This window comes from Amphiura filiformis, chromosome 3 (assembly GCF_039555335.1).
Source record: "Amphiura filiformis chromosome 3, Afil_fr2py, whole genome shotgun sequence".
Taxonomy (NCBI): domain Eukaryota; kingdom Metazoa; phylum Echinodermata; class Ophiuroidea; order Amphilepidida; family Amphiuridae; genus Amphiura; species Amphiura filiformis.
Window position 1 is genome coordinate 25,858,953 of NC_092630.1, and position 16,975 is coordinate 25,875,927.

At 36.7% G+C, this 16,975-nt stretch overlaps 1 protein-coding gene across 1 annotated transcript in view; it reads right to left on the bottom strand.

Annotated features, from left to right (window-relative positions):
* Positions 1 to 2,009: 2,009 nt before the first annotated feature.
* Positions 2,010 to 16,975, bottom strand: part of LOC140147149 (uncharacterized) — a 65,652-nt gene continuing 50,686 nt past the window's right edge. Inside the window, exon 6 of the mRNA XM_072168928.1 lies at positions 2,010 to 2,608. Within this exon, the coding sequence (XP_072025029.1) occupies positions 2,162 to 2,608 (447 nt within the window). The 3' untranslated portion in view covers positions 2,010 to 2,161. The remainder of the gene's footprint in view (positions 2,609 to 16,975) is intronic.

A 16,975-nucleotide genomic window follows, 5' to 3' on the forward strand; every position in this document is an offset into this window, starting at 1 on the left:
GAACCTAAATTATGATCATGGGTCATTTGCAAACACATTAAGATGAATTGTTGGCAAAATATGGTTTACTCCTGGCTGCTATGCCTATTTCCCACTTGGTTACAAAATACCGGGAAATAGGCTGAAAGTTGTTTAAGTACCATAATGCACTTTAATTCTATGGTGGAAAGTTGACTCAAGATCAGCATTATGCATTAATGCTATAGTTCTTCTCACCTGCAGCTGGTAGTGATGTCATTGCATGCACAAATATCAAGTGCATACTTAGTCTTAAATCGCAGGCTCTGTTCTTGGAGTCGCAGCATATTTTTTGTGCTCAAATTTAAAATTGGCATAATCAAATAATTGCCCTTGCACAGGTGTGCCCTAGCCTATGGCAAGTATATTGCATGATAGAACAGAAAACCTGTTTTTTTGTTGATAAACCTGGTTTTCAATCGAAAAACCAGGTTTATCAATTCAATTGTCAGAGTTTTTTGATAAACTTGGTTTTTTGGCTGATAAACCAGGTTTATCAAAACTATGACTATAGAAACCTGATTTTTCCCTGATAAACTGAGTGGTTCGATTGTCATGATTTTTTTTTAAACCAGGTTTTTTCGAATTTTCAATTAAAAAACAGGTATTTTGAATTGGATTGTCATAGTTTTTTTTTGATAAACCTGGTTTTTTAATCGAAAAACCAGCTTTTTCAAATTCGATTGTCATAGTTTTTGAAAAACCATGTTTATCGACTGAGAAACCTGGTTTTTCGCCGATAAACTTGGTTTTTCAATTCGATTGTCATAGTTTTTTAACCAGGTTTTTCGAATTCGATTGTCATAGTGTTTGAAAAACCAAGTTTATCGACTGAGAAACCTGGTTTTTCGCCGATAAATTTGGTATTCCACTGATAAACTTGTTTTTTCAGTAGAAAAACCAGATTTTTCAAATTTGATTATCATAGTTTTTGATAAACCAGGTTTATCGACCAATAAACCTGCTTTTCGTCAATAAACCTGGTTTTTTGATCGAAAAACCTGGTTTATCAAGGTTTTTCTTTTCTATTGTGCAATTGTGCTTAGATGCCTTTTTCATCATTACCAAACATGAGGTGAGAAGAACTTAGCCTTTAACACCCTTACTTCCTTCCCTTGTATTTCCCACTTGGCGTTACGTTATAGCCTGGGGGGGTACTCAAGTTTGGTTTTGGTAGGGACGTGCCGCTGAGATTTTTGAAGTGGACCCATAAATATACCAATTTTTCAAGAAATTTGGACCCATTGATATACCAAAAGTCAAAATTTTCGCTGAATTTAACCAAAATTGTCTTAGTTTTTACAAATTTTCCTAAAATTTTGGGAAAATTTTGGCTAGATTAAGGAAAAATTGGGCTGTTTTCCGAAAAAATTGAGAAAATTTTGAAAAAAGGACCCATTCATATACCAAAATAGGCTTTGAAAAAGGGGTCATTGATATACCAGAAGGCCGAAAATGCTACCCATGTTTATGCACGTCCCGTATGGTCATTTGTACTGAGTACCCCCGGGCGTTATAGTACTTAAAAGGTTTGCACCGAGACTTTCGCATCCACATATTTACCATCTAACCCTGTTGTCAGTCCATATCTTGTCAGTCCATAATCTACAACAAGGTTTGTTATGAACCAAGGTCCTTTTTACTTTGGCATTATTATTTCTGTATAGATTACAAAAATTGCATTTACCATGTTTACTTACATATATAATATTAAGCCTAAAAAACTTGTTGATTTGGATTAACAGGGATAAAAAATAGGGTCTTTTGGGGTCGGCCTTTTCACATTTTTTTCTGATTGTGTAGTCAGGTGAGCATCATATAAAAGTGACAGAGTTTGTGTTATTGAGTTTTCCTATGAAGACAATAACCCAAATTATACACAATAATTACTATTGAGCATTCATTTTGAACTTTACAAAAATAAATTATGTTTTCTTCTTTTGATTATGATTGACAAAAATACAATTTGGGTGAAGTTTTTTCCTGAAATTGAGTAAAAAACTTTTGGGATGGGGGAGGGGTCAACAAGTTTATTTTACGGTTGATAGAGTTACAACCAACCATATTTTTAGGCCTTCTACTACTATACCACTTTATTAAATCCAAAATAAATATATACATCTCTCTGGATCCTCCTCAAGTGTTACAAATGCGTATCTTCAACTTCACAGTTCATGAGCTCCTCTTGCGTAAAAGTATCATAAGGCACAATGTCTTGTTCATCTACCATTTTGATGCTAACTAAATGTGCTCCGTTACCATTTGACATTGACTTGTCTGGTAACATGGCGGGATTGTCTATTCCTAGATCCAAGTCTTTGTTGATGGAATTTGTGATGTATTCTCCTCTCGTTGATCGCCGTTTATCGCACAAAAGATAAATGAATCCTACTGTTAAGACCACAAAGCTGAAGCTGCCGATAACGATGAGGGCGATAAATAGACCAGGGTTCTCGAGGATCATGAAAACGCCCTCATCCTTGTGGTCATCCTTGCCTGTTTCTCCAACAGCTGGTTTTTCTGGCTTCGGTGCAGGTACAACTGGTGGTATGCCGCCATACATGGACATTGTTTCTGATGAAATGCCAAGCTGCAAAAGAGAAATAGAGAAAAGGATTAATAGATATTGTGTGTGATTACAGGGTGTTCATGTTTGCTCTATGTTATGCGCATGGTTCACATTTGAATTCATACAAACGTAGGGGGTTGTGTGTACTTCATATTTTATGTTTCTGTGCAAGCAGGGGTACACATGCACATGTGCATGCATGGATGATGCACATAGGCATGCGTTATGATGTTTTTTAGGTATGATATAATTGACAGGCCTAGTCAACTTTCAGACATGAGAAAGTCAAAATATTTTACTGTGATAACCTTAGTATTACTTGTAGCGGCAAGTCTATTTTGCATAACAGAAAGTGCATAACTGCATAATGGGATTTGCAGACTAAAAGGACAGAGGACTTGGGGAGTTATTCATTCCTAGGAGTTACAGTGTCTGTCAAAATAATCTCATCTCCTATGGCAAAGTTCCTTAACACCATTCAATAAATATAGCTCAAAGTTTACCTCAAGTTAAAGAGTATGGGATTTTTTTTTTTTTTTACTCAAAGGTCATTCTATGCCTGTACAAATGTATTGGGGTTAAAGAACTGAGTATGTGTTAGCTCATGTGGGTGTTATAATTTGTGGTATTAATTGTTTTAACAGGCCTCATGTTCCAAGGATGTCTGTGATTATATTTATCATTTCAGCTTGTCATATTATGTCTCAAGTCAGTTGAGGAAATTTCTGATACTGTGTTGAGTTACTGGATCTGTAACCATGGTAATGGTGATAGAAAATACACACAATTTTGGACTTGGTCAATACCGAGGTCAATTAGACATAAAAATTGCAGAAGTTTAAAATGATTTTGTATTGCTCGCCTGCCTGATATAAATAATAGTCTGATATTAATTTGTAACATTTTATAAGATTACAGTGGCAGGGCAAGGGGCATTTGCCCACCCCCCCTCCACCCACTTTTGAAGTAAAATACCAAAACTTACGCCAATTTGGGCCGAGTAAAAATAAAAACATTTTTCAAGTCCGAGTTTTCAAAAAGAAAATGGAGGAGGACTTTTTCAGAAATGTCACTTTTTTGACTTTTGTCGAATTGCAACTTTTTGGGTACACATAAAATCCTCGAGACCCCCTCTCCCAAATACTAGTAAACTGAAATGCATTATTTCATCAAATTTGCATTGTGTAATTTGGTAGGCCAATAACAATATTACTTTAGGCCTATACGATATCTAAGACTGAGAATGAACTTAATGAAGAAGAAACAGAGTATATGTTTTCTTATATCCACTATAAAACAAAAGAAATTGATATATGCATGGATTAGTTTTTCTGTGTCCATGATTTCGACTTTCCACTGCCAATATTAATCCACAAAAAACAATTGGAAACAACACAAATCCTGTGAGGTACTACTTCCAGCTAGATCAATGCTTGGAATGTTCTGGAGTTTTGAACCTCTCATTTTAATTTTAATCTGGAAATGATATTAAGACATTATGTTTACTTGACAACAATGTTATGAGTATAACATTAATGTTATACAGATAGACTAATATAAGATAAACAAACATTAAACCATACCCCACAATGCCCCACATAAATTGGCATGAACTTGCTATGTGTTTATATTTTGTTTACTGCTAAAAAACAGTACAGTGAAAATTCTACTGAATGCTGGGAAATCATTCGGGATTATATTATTGGCACCTACCTATCCTATAGTAGTTTGGCCAAGCCTATAAATAAGACCTTGCCTGTAGGATCTCGCATCCTTGGGTATACAGAAACTCATACTCCACAACTTGAGTTTGCATTTTGTATGAAGCTATTGAACTATGTCATTGGAAATTAGGCTAGTTTATGTCCAAAGACTTGAAACAAGTCTAGCGCTTATCGAAGAAAAAGTCTACCACCATGATTTTGGAAGTATAAGGCATAAAAAATGCAGTGCAACTCCTCACTCTTGGGAGCTCTACATAATTTTACTCATTTAGCCTGAGAATCTTTGGCATTTTGGTATGCAGGTTTATGCAGTTTTATGCACATTCTGTTATGCAAAATAGACTTGCCGTTACTTGTAGGGCAAATCAATATTTTGACACCCAAAGTGAAACACATGTTTGTACACCAGTGCAGGAAACATGAATAATTGCTGCCACACACTTCACTGTGCAAACTATGACTGAGAAGGTGAGAATCAAACACTTGGAGTATGGGTGTCGATCCTGGGGGGTACATGGGGTTGTGCCCCCTCCCCCTCCCCATTTTTGTGAAAATTAGCAATTTTGTTGTTTTCAACCACTTTATGACAAGTTAGGCTAAATACCCCCCGACAGATTGACGCCACTACCCTATTTGAGAACACAGAAATATGCCCAGGAAAAACTTCACTATATGCTGGCCTTGCGTTCAGTCAAAATTTCAAATTTTCCTGAACCAAAATTCAATTATTAACTGTGATACAATGATTTAAATTAATTTAGTGCTAAATCCTCTGTTGCAATCAAATGCAAGGTTGAAACCAAATTGGAGGACCAAAATCTGCTTAGTATGGGTTATTTGATCAATATATTTTCAATTGGCTATTTTGAATCTATTGCAATTTTGTTCCAAATGAGACAATAATTCACAAGGCAGCTATTAATTGTCTTTTTGTAAGAAAAACTTCTGGTAGCATTTGGAATCACACCCAATGTGTAAGAATAATACAACATTTCCAGTTCTTTCATCTCTTTGTTAACCTCTGACCTTTAAACACAACAGCAGACAGTGTTTCAGATACCGACTCACACCTGTTGATAAACTTGACTTCTTCCCTAGCATTAGTAATCTTGCTTTGATTATACTCTGCCAGATATTGAACTCTGAAGTAATATTGTGAAACACAAGTTTTAGGGTTAAAACTAATATAGCTGTTATCCAGGCCCGTAATCAGGATTTCTTTAGGGGTGGGGCTGATTTTGAAAAAGTGGACCTTTTTTTCAAAATTTGGACTAGGTGGGCGGATTTTGAAAAAGTGGATTTCTTTTTCGAAATTTGGACCTTTTTTGACCAATAAGAAACCCCTTTTTTTTTTTTTTCACTCGCTACCCTTACAAATGCCGGGCACAAATGGGACTTTATTGGGGGTCAAAAAGGGGAATTTTTTGGCCCTTTGGCAATTGGGGGGTCTTCCTCCTGGTTACTGGCCTGTCCTAATTCTATGTTATAATATGCAAATAAGCTTAATATTCAGTCAAATGAAAATTACTTGGCATAAAATATTTGCAATTTACAAATTCACAAATGCAATGATGTTGAACCAAAATGTATGTTATAGTGATGCAATGGTGGAATAAATATGAATAATTTCTTCCAACATTGCAAGACAGATAGAGTACACACATGTAAATGCTGGTGACATTGCACTTTTCAACCTGAAGACTGAAGTATAAACAGCTGAATTTTCTAAAATGGAATTACTCCAAGAAAAATGAATTAACCTCTACAATCTACATAATGTCTTTTTACAGCTTTGGAGTAACTATGTTTGGAACAAGTTACTAGTTCAGTTGTAGTAACTACAAATTTCGAACATTCAAGTTGAAGATACTCCCATAGGGTGTCTCCGAGTCCAATGTTTTATTTTGGCAAGTTTGCAGTTATATCTAGTAAATTACTCACTTTAGAAACCTGTGTCACTGATGTAATAATGAGGGGCTCAATATAAAAACGACCTATTCCACATTTCGGTGAAAATAGAGGGCGCTGAGCTGAAAAATGTAAAGTCATCAAAGGTCATCATAACAAACATGAAACATCATGAATGTAACTTAGTAACGTTGTAAAATAAATGTTTTAAGATGTGAAATTGTTATGTATATTATATTGAAAATTCGCACACAAAATCCTGTTTTCTCAAAATAACCCAAAAGTGGGATAGGTCATATGTCATCTATGCATCAGCTTTTGTCCAAAAAAATATTTAAAGCGATGATTTTTGAGTGATTTTTAAGAGCAGCGAAAAGTCCATTCCACAACTATGTATGCATGTGAATATGGTGAATGTACACTAAATCGCGGCTGACACATACACTAGGGTGCATCAAACGCCCCCTATGTCAACTGATTTTCTTCTTATTCGGTCAAAGTGTGCCACTTGCTGAAATATTAATCTACACCAAATTTAAATTCAATCAGATGTCGTCTTCTGGGTCCACCGGGAGCTCAAAGTTTGGACGTAACCTTTGCAGCAAATATCACAATTACACATGAGGCAGCTTTTTTATTTCCCCATTATATGCACATAAAAATCATGGCTCCCATATGCATTTTGTATCTGATTACACTTAAAGAGTGGAAATGGAATGTTTTATGGCTTGACATCATTTTTTTAGTGATTGACAAGTGTTGTACAACAACTAGTCCTTAAGAAATTAATATCTGCCATATACCAACATGTTATTTTAATACATTTGTTGTTATTTGCACATAAAAATCATGGCTCCTATTATGCATTTTGTATCTAATTACACTTTTCCACTTGTGAATGTGGAAATGGAATGTTTTATGGTTTCACATCATAATTTTTGTAATTGACAAGTGCTGTACAATAACTATTGCTTAAGAAATTAATAGCTGCCATATATACCAACATGTTATTTTAAAGTACATTTGAGGTTAATTCCATGCAATTTACCTGTTGAGTTTTACGAGTCTAGTACAGAGCTACTCCGATGTTCATTAAAAAACATTTTTGGGAACATGAATATTCCTTGCCTGCTATAGTCAGCAAGTGTTGCTAGACTTGCGCTGTTCAGTGAAAAAGTACCAGCAACAGAGAATCAAGCCCTGGCTACTAAAGCTCCTAGCAGTCAAACCAGATGTGGAAATGATCACACCAAGTAATCGCTATGGCACAGGTTTTAAAAACCCATATTCCGTAAACCATGATAACTGAAGCAACAACACTAGCTGACTTAGCAGGTAAGGACCAATGGTTCGCCATGCACATTCTGCAGCTTGACCATGGATTTCATGCGGACAACATTGACACTTGGCCTCAATCCCCAGCTTTCCAGACCTTGGTAGTCAATGTTCGTACCATCAATGTGGTAAATAATGCTGCAGAGCATGGTGCCAAGCTTTGCTCAGACTTCTTATCCGGAGCCCAACTGATCTGAGGATGATTATCAAAACGTCTTACAGGTTGTGGAACAAGACAGAAGAAAGAAGCCAAATCTGCGAAAGTGCAAACTGCAACTTCAAAGGAACTAGCAACTTGATTTTTCATCAACAGTGACAAGGTGAATTTTCTCATTTATGAGGACAGTCATGTTCTTGTTCCCAAAAAAGCTTTTTAATGAACATCATTGTAGGTTTGTACTACATGTAGACTCATAATTTTACTGAACAGGTAAATTGCATGGAATTAACAGCAAACATATTAAAATAACATGTCGGTATATGGCAGCTATTAATTTCTTAAGGAATAGTTACTGTACAATAATTGTCAATCACTAAAAAATGATGTGAAACCATAAAACATTCCATTTCCACTCTTTAGGTGTAATAAGATACAAAATGCATATAGGAGCCATGATTTTTATGTGCAAATAACCACAAATGTATTAAAATAACATGTTGGTATATGGCAGCTATTAATTTCTTAAGCACTTGTTGTTGTACAATACTTGTCAATCACTAAAAAAATGATGTAACGCCATAAAACATTCCATTTCCACTCTTTAAGTGTAATCAGATACAAAATGCATATGGCAGCCATGATTTTTATGTGCATATAATGGGGAAATAAAAAAGCTGCCTCATGTGTATTGTGATATTTGCTGCAAAGATTACATCTTAACTTTGAGCTCCCGGTGGACCCAGAAGACGACATCCGATTGAATTTAAATTTGGTGTAGATTAATATTTCAGCAAGTGGCACACTTTGACCAAATAAGAAGAAAATCGGTTGACATAGGGGGCGTTTGATGCACCCTAACATACACATAGCTCCTTGGAACTCACGGTCGGAGCCCTGAGTTGATCCATATCCGTATCCGTACCCTTACCCGTGACCTGAAATCCGTACCGGGACACGCACCCGTATCCATACTCATGGCGGGTTCTAATGGCAATTACTACAAGTCTGACTGATTACTGATTTCCACAATGCACTGGATGGAGCACATAGATTCATAAATTAATATTATGTACTCTCACTGGGGTTTAAATTTCAAAAAAGTACAAATTCATGCAAATTGGGGCGGCTATCAAGTTGACAGCTGGTATCATGAGCATATAAAACGTGAAATGACTCGACAAAATATATCCGACTCGACTCGACTCGACTCGACAGAATGGCCTGACTCGACTCGACTCGACTGACAACTTCAAATGACTCGACTCGACTCGGACTCGAAGGCTTCATGACTCGACTCGACTCGAGACTCGAGGGCTCGATGACTCGACTCGACTCTGACTCGACTTTCAGTGACTCAACTACAAGTCTGCTGAGTTCCAATTATTGGAACTGGTTACTAGGTAGGCCCTAACTTGGCTATGTTTAGAATGTGAAAAGGAGTTGTGATATGTGTCAAGGATGGGGTGAATATTTCTGGCAACTGAATACTATAGGGGCAACCAGGCCCGTACGAAGGATTTTTGTCGGGGGGTGCTGATTTTGATTAAGTGGACTTTTTTACAAGAGGGGGGCAATTTTGTGAAAAGTTGACTTTCTTGCCAAAATTTAAACCTTTTTTGACCAAAAAAATGTAATAAACCTTATTTTTTTTGCTTGATACGCTCGCAAATTCTGAAATTTTTTGTAAACTTTTGCAAATTTGCGTAGGGCCTGGGGCAACCAATGAATTACTATATTTTGAGATACTACATTTTAGAAAATTCACCATTTTCCTCCTACATGTATAGTCCATTTAATATGGATATGATAGGCCTAGGCCTAAAAACTACCAGTACTTATGCAAGTGTTGGAGGCATATGGATACATGTACTTTATACTTTCTTAAAAAATTCAATGTAGTTCAAAACTTTCTTCAGTTTTTAATTCACAGGAATTGATTTTCACAAATCTGTAAATGGTGCTCATGTAGGAAGAGCAGGGATATAATTATCATGGATACATTTATAATAGGACAACAAACTTTTGTACATGAATCCCACCACATGAATGTAATACAGATTGCCCCACACCATCTTTCCACAGCAGATACTTGAACTTGACCCATCTGAGCTACATATAACAAGAGGACTGTTGCTATGTGGATACCAATAGCATGGTGATGAGTGATGCAAGCCATAGGCCATGTCTATCCAATGTAAATATCCCTGGGTGTGGTCATCAAGTTCAACGCAATTACTTCACATACAACTTGTATGATTGGTAGACCTGTAACATCCATGAGTTCTGATGTTTTATTGAATGAATAACACTTCCTTGTTGCCACATTGGAAAATATATCTGTTGTACATTGAATGTATCCATCAGAGGCTCCAGAAGATTTTGAATATGGGGAGGGGGCAGACCTGCTCCAGGGTGCGAAATGCTGAAGGGGGTGGGTGTGGGAGGGCTTCTCGCACAGGAGCTTTTGAAATGCATTCATTTTAAAATGAATTGTACCTTAATAATGGATTAGGCCTATAAGCTCCTATACCCTAATAAATATGAATTTTATCCAAAAATTATAAATTTTGCCCTTAAATTATGAATTTTACCTTAGATTATTAGGACTTGACCCAGTACTTGGGCCCCCACCAAATTTATTGGGGGCACCAATATTATTGGGGGCATAATCAAGTGGGTCAAATGTTGCTCTAAGGATTTTATCAATAAAAGTTAGAAAGTGATAGAACCAAACCACTTGATACAGTTTGTATAATTCTCCAGATAAAATGTACCAACTAAACTGAATGAAAGAATGAACGAACCAACCAACCAACCAATGAATGAACAAACAAACTAATTAATAATTGATTCAACATGATTCAAAGACCAATGGTATGCAAACAAATCAATTAAATTATTTATTTTGAAGGCATCGCCGATTCCAGTCGTTCATAAACCCAAATTTTGTCATGAATAAGACTGTAGTTATGTGAGTGGGACAGATACATTTTCATAATCATTATCATGGTTATAGGTCCCAGTTGGACATGGCATAATTCAAATAATAAGACAGTTTGGATTGCTTCCCAGATTACTACGAAACTAATCATATTATAAACCATCATTAACGTTTATTCATATTTATGATCTTTGTCTAAAAATAATAAACAGACATGCACTAAATCTTATTTATATCTGGGTGTGGTCGTGTTTTGTGCAACATCTCCTTCTCAGCCGGGATTTATAAGGAAAGAGTACATACCAGAACAAATGTATGTCATGTTGTAAGCTTATAAATCAAATAACAATACGTGACCAAATTGCATAATTTAGATAAATGGAATTATAACATGTGCGTCTCCATAGCAACAAACAACTTATACATAACTGAGTATACTATTCTAAAATGCAAGGTGTTGGCGTTCATAAGAAAAGGATTCTAGGAAACAGCAAGAATCCCAAACTCCCAAAATGGTTCTTTCTGGCATTTACAAAACTATTTTCATGTCTAAAATGGTTCTTTCTGGCCTTTGCAGAACCTTTTCTAGTTCTTCATAAACTATTCCTACACATCAGCTAAGAATCTTTTCAGATTCTCCTTGGAATCTTTTTTCAACAACATGAAAGTGGTGTAGCATGATAATAGAAGTCACATCACAAACCTGTGCAAGAAGCTGAGCGTACTCAAGTAATGAAAGTCTATATTGATATTGACACCACAAACTTTTATACAGTAGTAGAACTTTTAAAGCGCCAACCCCTCAAATAGCGAGGTGTCAGCATTATTTTGGGGCTATCTGAGATCATGTAGAAAGGTATCAGATCAGCACACATCAATTCTTGAAGATCTAAAGTGCATCATGCTGCAGGTTTCTTTTAAAGAACCACTTGCAACAAATCTGTGCCAAAGTGTCCTTCAAAAGGAACAAGCCTGGCATTATTTTGGTCAGTAATATCAACTCCCAAAGCATCAGTTCCTAATGTAGGGCAATTCCACAAGAGGTCATAAGGTTGACTGCATGCAATAGGGCACGTGCACAAAACTTGCACATATTAGAACTGGTTCCAGTTCATCGAGGCGGGGTACGCATGAAGCGCACTCGGTCGCGCAGTGACCAACCTTGAAGCAGCCAATGAGCCGCTTGCAGCGATGGGTGGATTTGTAATGTCAGAGGGCGCACACCACTAAATAATCGTCCCATTGAAATACATGGGAAAGTAAGTTTGTTTTTCTACCCCATGTAACAACATTTTTAATATTTTGATCAAACCAATGTCTTAAATAAAGATTAAACTTTTATTCAAATTTAATTTTCTAAACAGATTTGTAATGTTGAGCTCCTATTCTATCGCTTTTGATCAAAACAACCAAGAGTCACTCAAATTTGGTTCCCTCGACGCCGATATATTTCGCAAGATAGGTGCTATTTTTTACCGAACTATGAAGGGTTACACCAAATGCGGAAGGATTTAGTGTAGTGCACCCTCAGAGAGGACTTGTCATGGCCCCCAATGCACTGACAGATAGGAGGTGTATAACAAGTGAATTGTATGTACTCCAGCTTTCTGGAAGATGATTCCAGTCTAGCTAGCCTCCAGATGGTGACCTGATGAGGATATCCTGAATACTCCCTATGCTATACTAAGTTATATACACATCATTCCATGAAAAACTAAGGTTCATTCCAAAATTTCTTCCCCTCCCCCACTAGATTATAATGTGATTGGAGTATGGTCAAATTCTGGAGCAGAATTTCATCTAAGGATAGGACTATAAACTGGCCATGATCTACCATCATCTGGCAAACAAATTGGAACTGCAATATCTTTTCGAACCGTATAGGCTGTCAAGACGCAATACAGTCTAATGCATATTTAGACTTTCCTCCATACGAGTACAATTATAATTTTCATTTTTGGCATCGATACATGTATAAACATGGACCAATGCCGCAAGGTGAGCTATAGCTGCGATTACGGATGTAATTCCAATCCAACAATCACCCCAGGTAGTTATGTCTTGTTTTATCGTAGAGTACAACATGGTATGCCCCACTCGGAGTAGCCATGTTATAGGTGCTCCTCCTGTGACAGGGGTTATGCACACAAACAAATCTGGTTTCATCTGGAAGAATGGGGCGCATTATATGCTTGGTTTCTGAATTCCACTACATCGCACACAATTGATATGCACACATTTTCCATATAAAATTATGTTAAAAAGAAACTTCAGGCCATATAATTGATATAATTGCCTGTCTTTCAGACGAACATGTCCTGTTTCACGACACATTGCGCAACTTAAGAATCTGACATGACATTCCTGTTATCATAGACATGTTGAAGCTGTCATACACCCACTGATTATTTCGAGAACGGTGCAGACTCGGACTCCCATAATCGCAGTTCATGGATGGCATACCTTACTGCAAAACCATTCAAGTCCTAAACTGGTTCAAACTGTGCACACCTTGCCATGAATAGGGTGAAATCTAAACAGATGAAAAATTTACTTTTCAAATCCAGAATGATCCAGACTAAATCTACATCCAATCCCTCGATGTGGATAGCCTCACAGGTGATGCTACAAATGTCACATGTATAATGCGGAAGCAGAGAGCACTCTGATACCCAGCAAGTTACTAGGGCACAAATTAACAGAGATCTATTTTCAGGTATAGATAGAACCTATATACATATGAAAAGAGAACACACAATAATGTGGTCACTTATTTATGCATTAATATTTTACTTACTACCATTTTAGTTTCAATTTTGGAATAAGACAATCATGGGAGAGGGGCACAGACATAGACCCTGGAAGCAGTGAGCAGTGACACAATTTTCAATCCACACCATAACACCGACACGGATATTATACATGTTATACATTCATGCAGCATACAGACATTTTCAGCACAATATATTTTGCATAACGCTCATTCTACAAAATCCGGTGCCAATCCACTGTAAAAATTGAAAAAAATAAAGTTGTTCAAAAGACCTGATTTTTGTGTTTTTAAGACCAAATGTATCACTACTTTCAGATGTAAAAGATTGTCAACACCACTTGTATATTTTTCTTTCAGGAAGTCATGATGTTTTTTAACACTAAATCGGACATTCCTAAGCGAAGATATTGAGTTCGTAAGTTCTGGTATTACAAAATTGGAAATTGAGATATCGTGGGTAAAAAGCTGAAAAGACAAAAAAAACCAACGACAACAACAACAACAACAACAACAAAACAAACAGACCAGAACAATTTGGAGTACATGTAATGAATTAAAAGAGTTGACATGAGATTAGGAATTAATGTTTTCTGCTGTTTCAGTGTGCATGTTCTCATCGTTGATGGTTTGGTGGACTGTCATGTAGATGTAAGCGTGATCCTAAAATGCCTTTCACATTGACCAAAACTAATTACAAGACCTCTTCTACATTGAGGCTGGCTTTCCCTTTTAAAGGGAATTTTTATTTAACACTAAAACTCAATGTAATGTGAGCTACGTTAACGGCTACAAAATGGGCTGGTTTTACTCAATCCAAGGTCATAAAAAGCAAACGAAAGATCACTTGAGTGAAATGTAACACCTATTTCACCATTTCATAGAAGTTTTGAAGATGCATAAATGAGTGCGTAACGTAGCTCACAGTAACGTAGTTCACAGGTTTTTAATGTTTTTGATGTGATTTGCGAAACGTTAGAATGTTATGTCGGTTAATTCTAATATAAATGGGGTTCGATCACTGGTACCTATCACATATTATTAGGAAGTACTTGTTATACAAGTGCATACTATGGAATTCTGGTAACGTAGCTCACCAATCTTAACATGGTCGGTCGAAATTTCAATGTTTACAACATTTCTATGCCAAAAGTGCTACAGCATCACGATTTTTACTGTTATTTTTAAAACCTATGAGTGTTTCCTTTCAAAAACCGTAAACTACGTTGATACCTCTGTTTTACGCCTTTCCAATAACGTGTGTTAAAAAGTGGTAACGTAGCTCACAGCGTTTTGGTGGAAAGTGCAATTTATTTTAGAATTACACAAAGACGCTTTTAATCACTAAAAATAATGTTGATATGCAATATGATGGTGCCTTATCTAATTAAAAAACAACAAATATGTAAAGATATCGCATTTATTCAAAGAAAATATTAAGGATCAGATTTGACACTTGAGCAGTAGAAACGCAATTTTCGAGCCTTTGCAAGGGTTAATCAGGCTGAAGAAAGCATTTAAAGTATGGACAACTATATATGTCCGTGTAGATCTCGCTTAGTTCTACCAGAAAAACAACATATTTGATGCCCTAAATGCTCGACAAAGTATTTGTGGACCAAAGAATGGAAAAAGGGCTATTGGCACCGGATTTTGTAGAATGAGCGATAACTGCATGATCCAAGAATTGATCAATTTGGACAAATAATGAGCTCACACTTAGGTTAATAATACTATGATAATACTGAAAGTTAATCAGCCGCTAAAAAAAAAACAGGTACCGGGCATCCACTTACCCTGTTTATATATGTGACATGATCAAGGGTAATGAGTCGCATGTTGGCAATTGTCTATTCGAATTTTTTTAATCACTTTCTGGCAGTTTACGAATGCTACATTTTGATGCAAACCCCATCTAAAATCGGACATCTGGTTACCGAGTTATGAGCAATTAATCAATGGCTGAAAACAATATAAAACAAAAGAATTTGAACACCGTTTTTGCCAATACCTCAAAAACAATATCAGCGACATCAGACTCATTCCCCTTGATCATATCACATATTACCTGTGGTTTCTGAATTCCACTACCATATAAATAACTGTATGCATATGAAATCATGTTTAAAAGCAAAATAAGTGTTTGTTGTTCAATTTTTTTTCTGGTGTGGGAGTTATTTTGTGATTCTTATAATTTGTCCAAAGTTATAAACTTATTTATTTTTTGTTTGCAATGTGGCACAGTGGCTCAGTGGTTACGTCCTTGGACTCATAATCTGAGAACTTGCTTGATGTGCATGGGTTTGAGTCCCTGTCCCACCACCGTGTTGCGCCCTTGGGCAAGGCGCTTTGCCTCGCTTGCCTCACCCCACCCAGGTGCAATGGGAAGCTGTTAGGGGTTGTCACAGTCATTGTACTGATGAACCCTGCGCTAATTGTAGGCTGCAAACGTGGTTCCGACATATTCTAATGACTGCGGAATAATTGTAAAGCGCTATATAAATATCTACATTTATTTATTTTTTACTTGCAAGTCATGAGTGTTTTTTTTCCTTCCAAAAAAATGCTGCCAAGTGCCACAATTTTAATATTGATAGCTTTTGGCATGGGTGTCAATCGGGGGAAGGGGGATGACCCATTTTTTGTTCTCTTCAGCTACTTTTTAACTATTTTGACAGGTTGTCCCCCCCCTCACGTTTCAAGCTGGATTGGTGCTAATGGCTTTTGGGATGTTCTGCCTAAAAGGTGTTCCACATCAGTCCACTGTATAAACTTCTCACCTCATGACATCAATCATAACCATTTGCATATCCTCTGTCAGGTTACATGCTTCATTAATGTTTCTGTACCTGTAACATTATCATTCAACTTTCAAAATACCTAAACCATACACATGATACAATGCAGGGGTAAAGCAGTCACAAGTGATGTACAGCAATTATATGAATGTGTGGTTTGCCTTGCGGCAGTAATGATCTATTTACCCTTCCCATGTCTGACTCTCTTCATCTCAGCCCTTGTGGTTCAAATTTAATATCAATAGAATGGAAATGTTTTCTCATTTTGTCAATGTTCATGCATTCTTAGAAGGAAACAACATTTGACTGTGATGCAAAAACATGGTTATTCCGATTCTTTTGAGAAGGGTTTACAGGGCCAAAGACTAGGGCGAAAAGGTTCCAAACTATAGTTTGTTCAGATTAAAATTGGCAAAATTTGTTTTTTTCAATGTTACTGCCCACTTCAATAAAGTCCCAACTTACACATACATAAATTCACATAAGTCACACATTATGCAAAGTGCTGTGTCCAACCAGTGTTCGAAATATGCCTCAAAAAGTTACAGGCCAACATGGCTTGACCTTAAAAAGGCCAGCCAGGCCGGCAACTAGATGCCAGTCAGAAAAGTTACCGGCCAGGCCAAAAAGTTAAAGGCCAATGGCCGGCTGACCGGCCCTATTTCGAATGCTGTGTCCAACTGCATGCATGCCATTCTATATCTATATCAATACACAATGTCTCATTTTTTCAGTGCCAATTATAAGCCAAA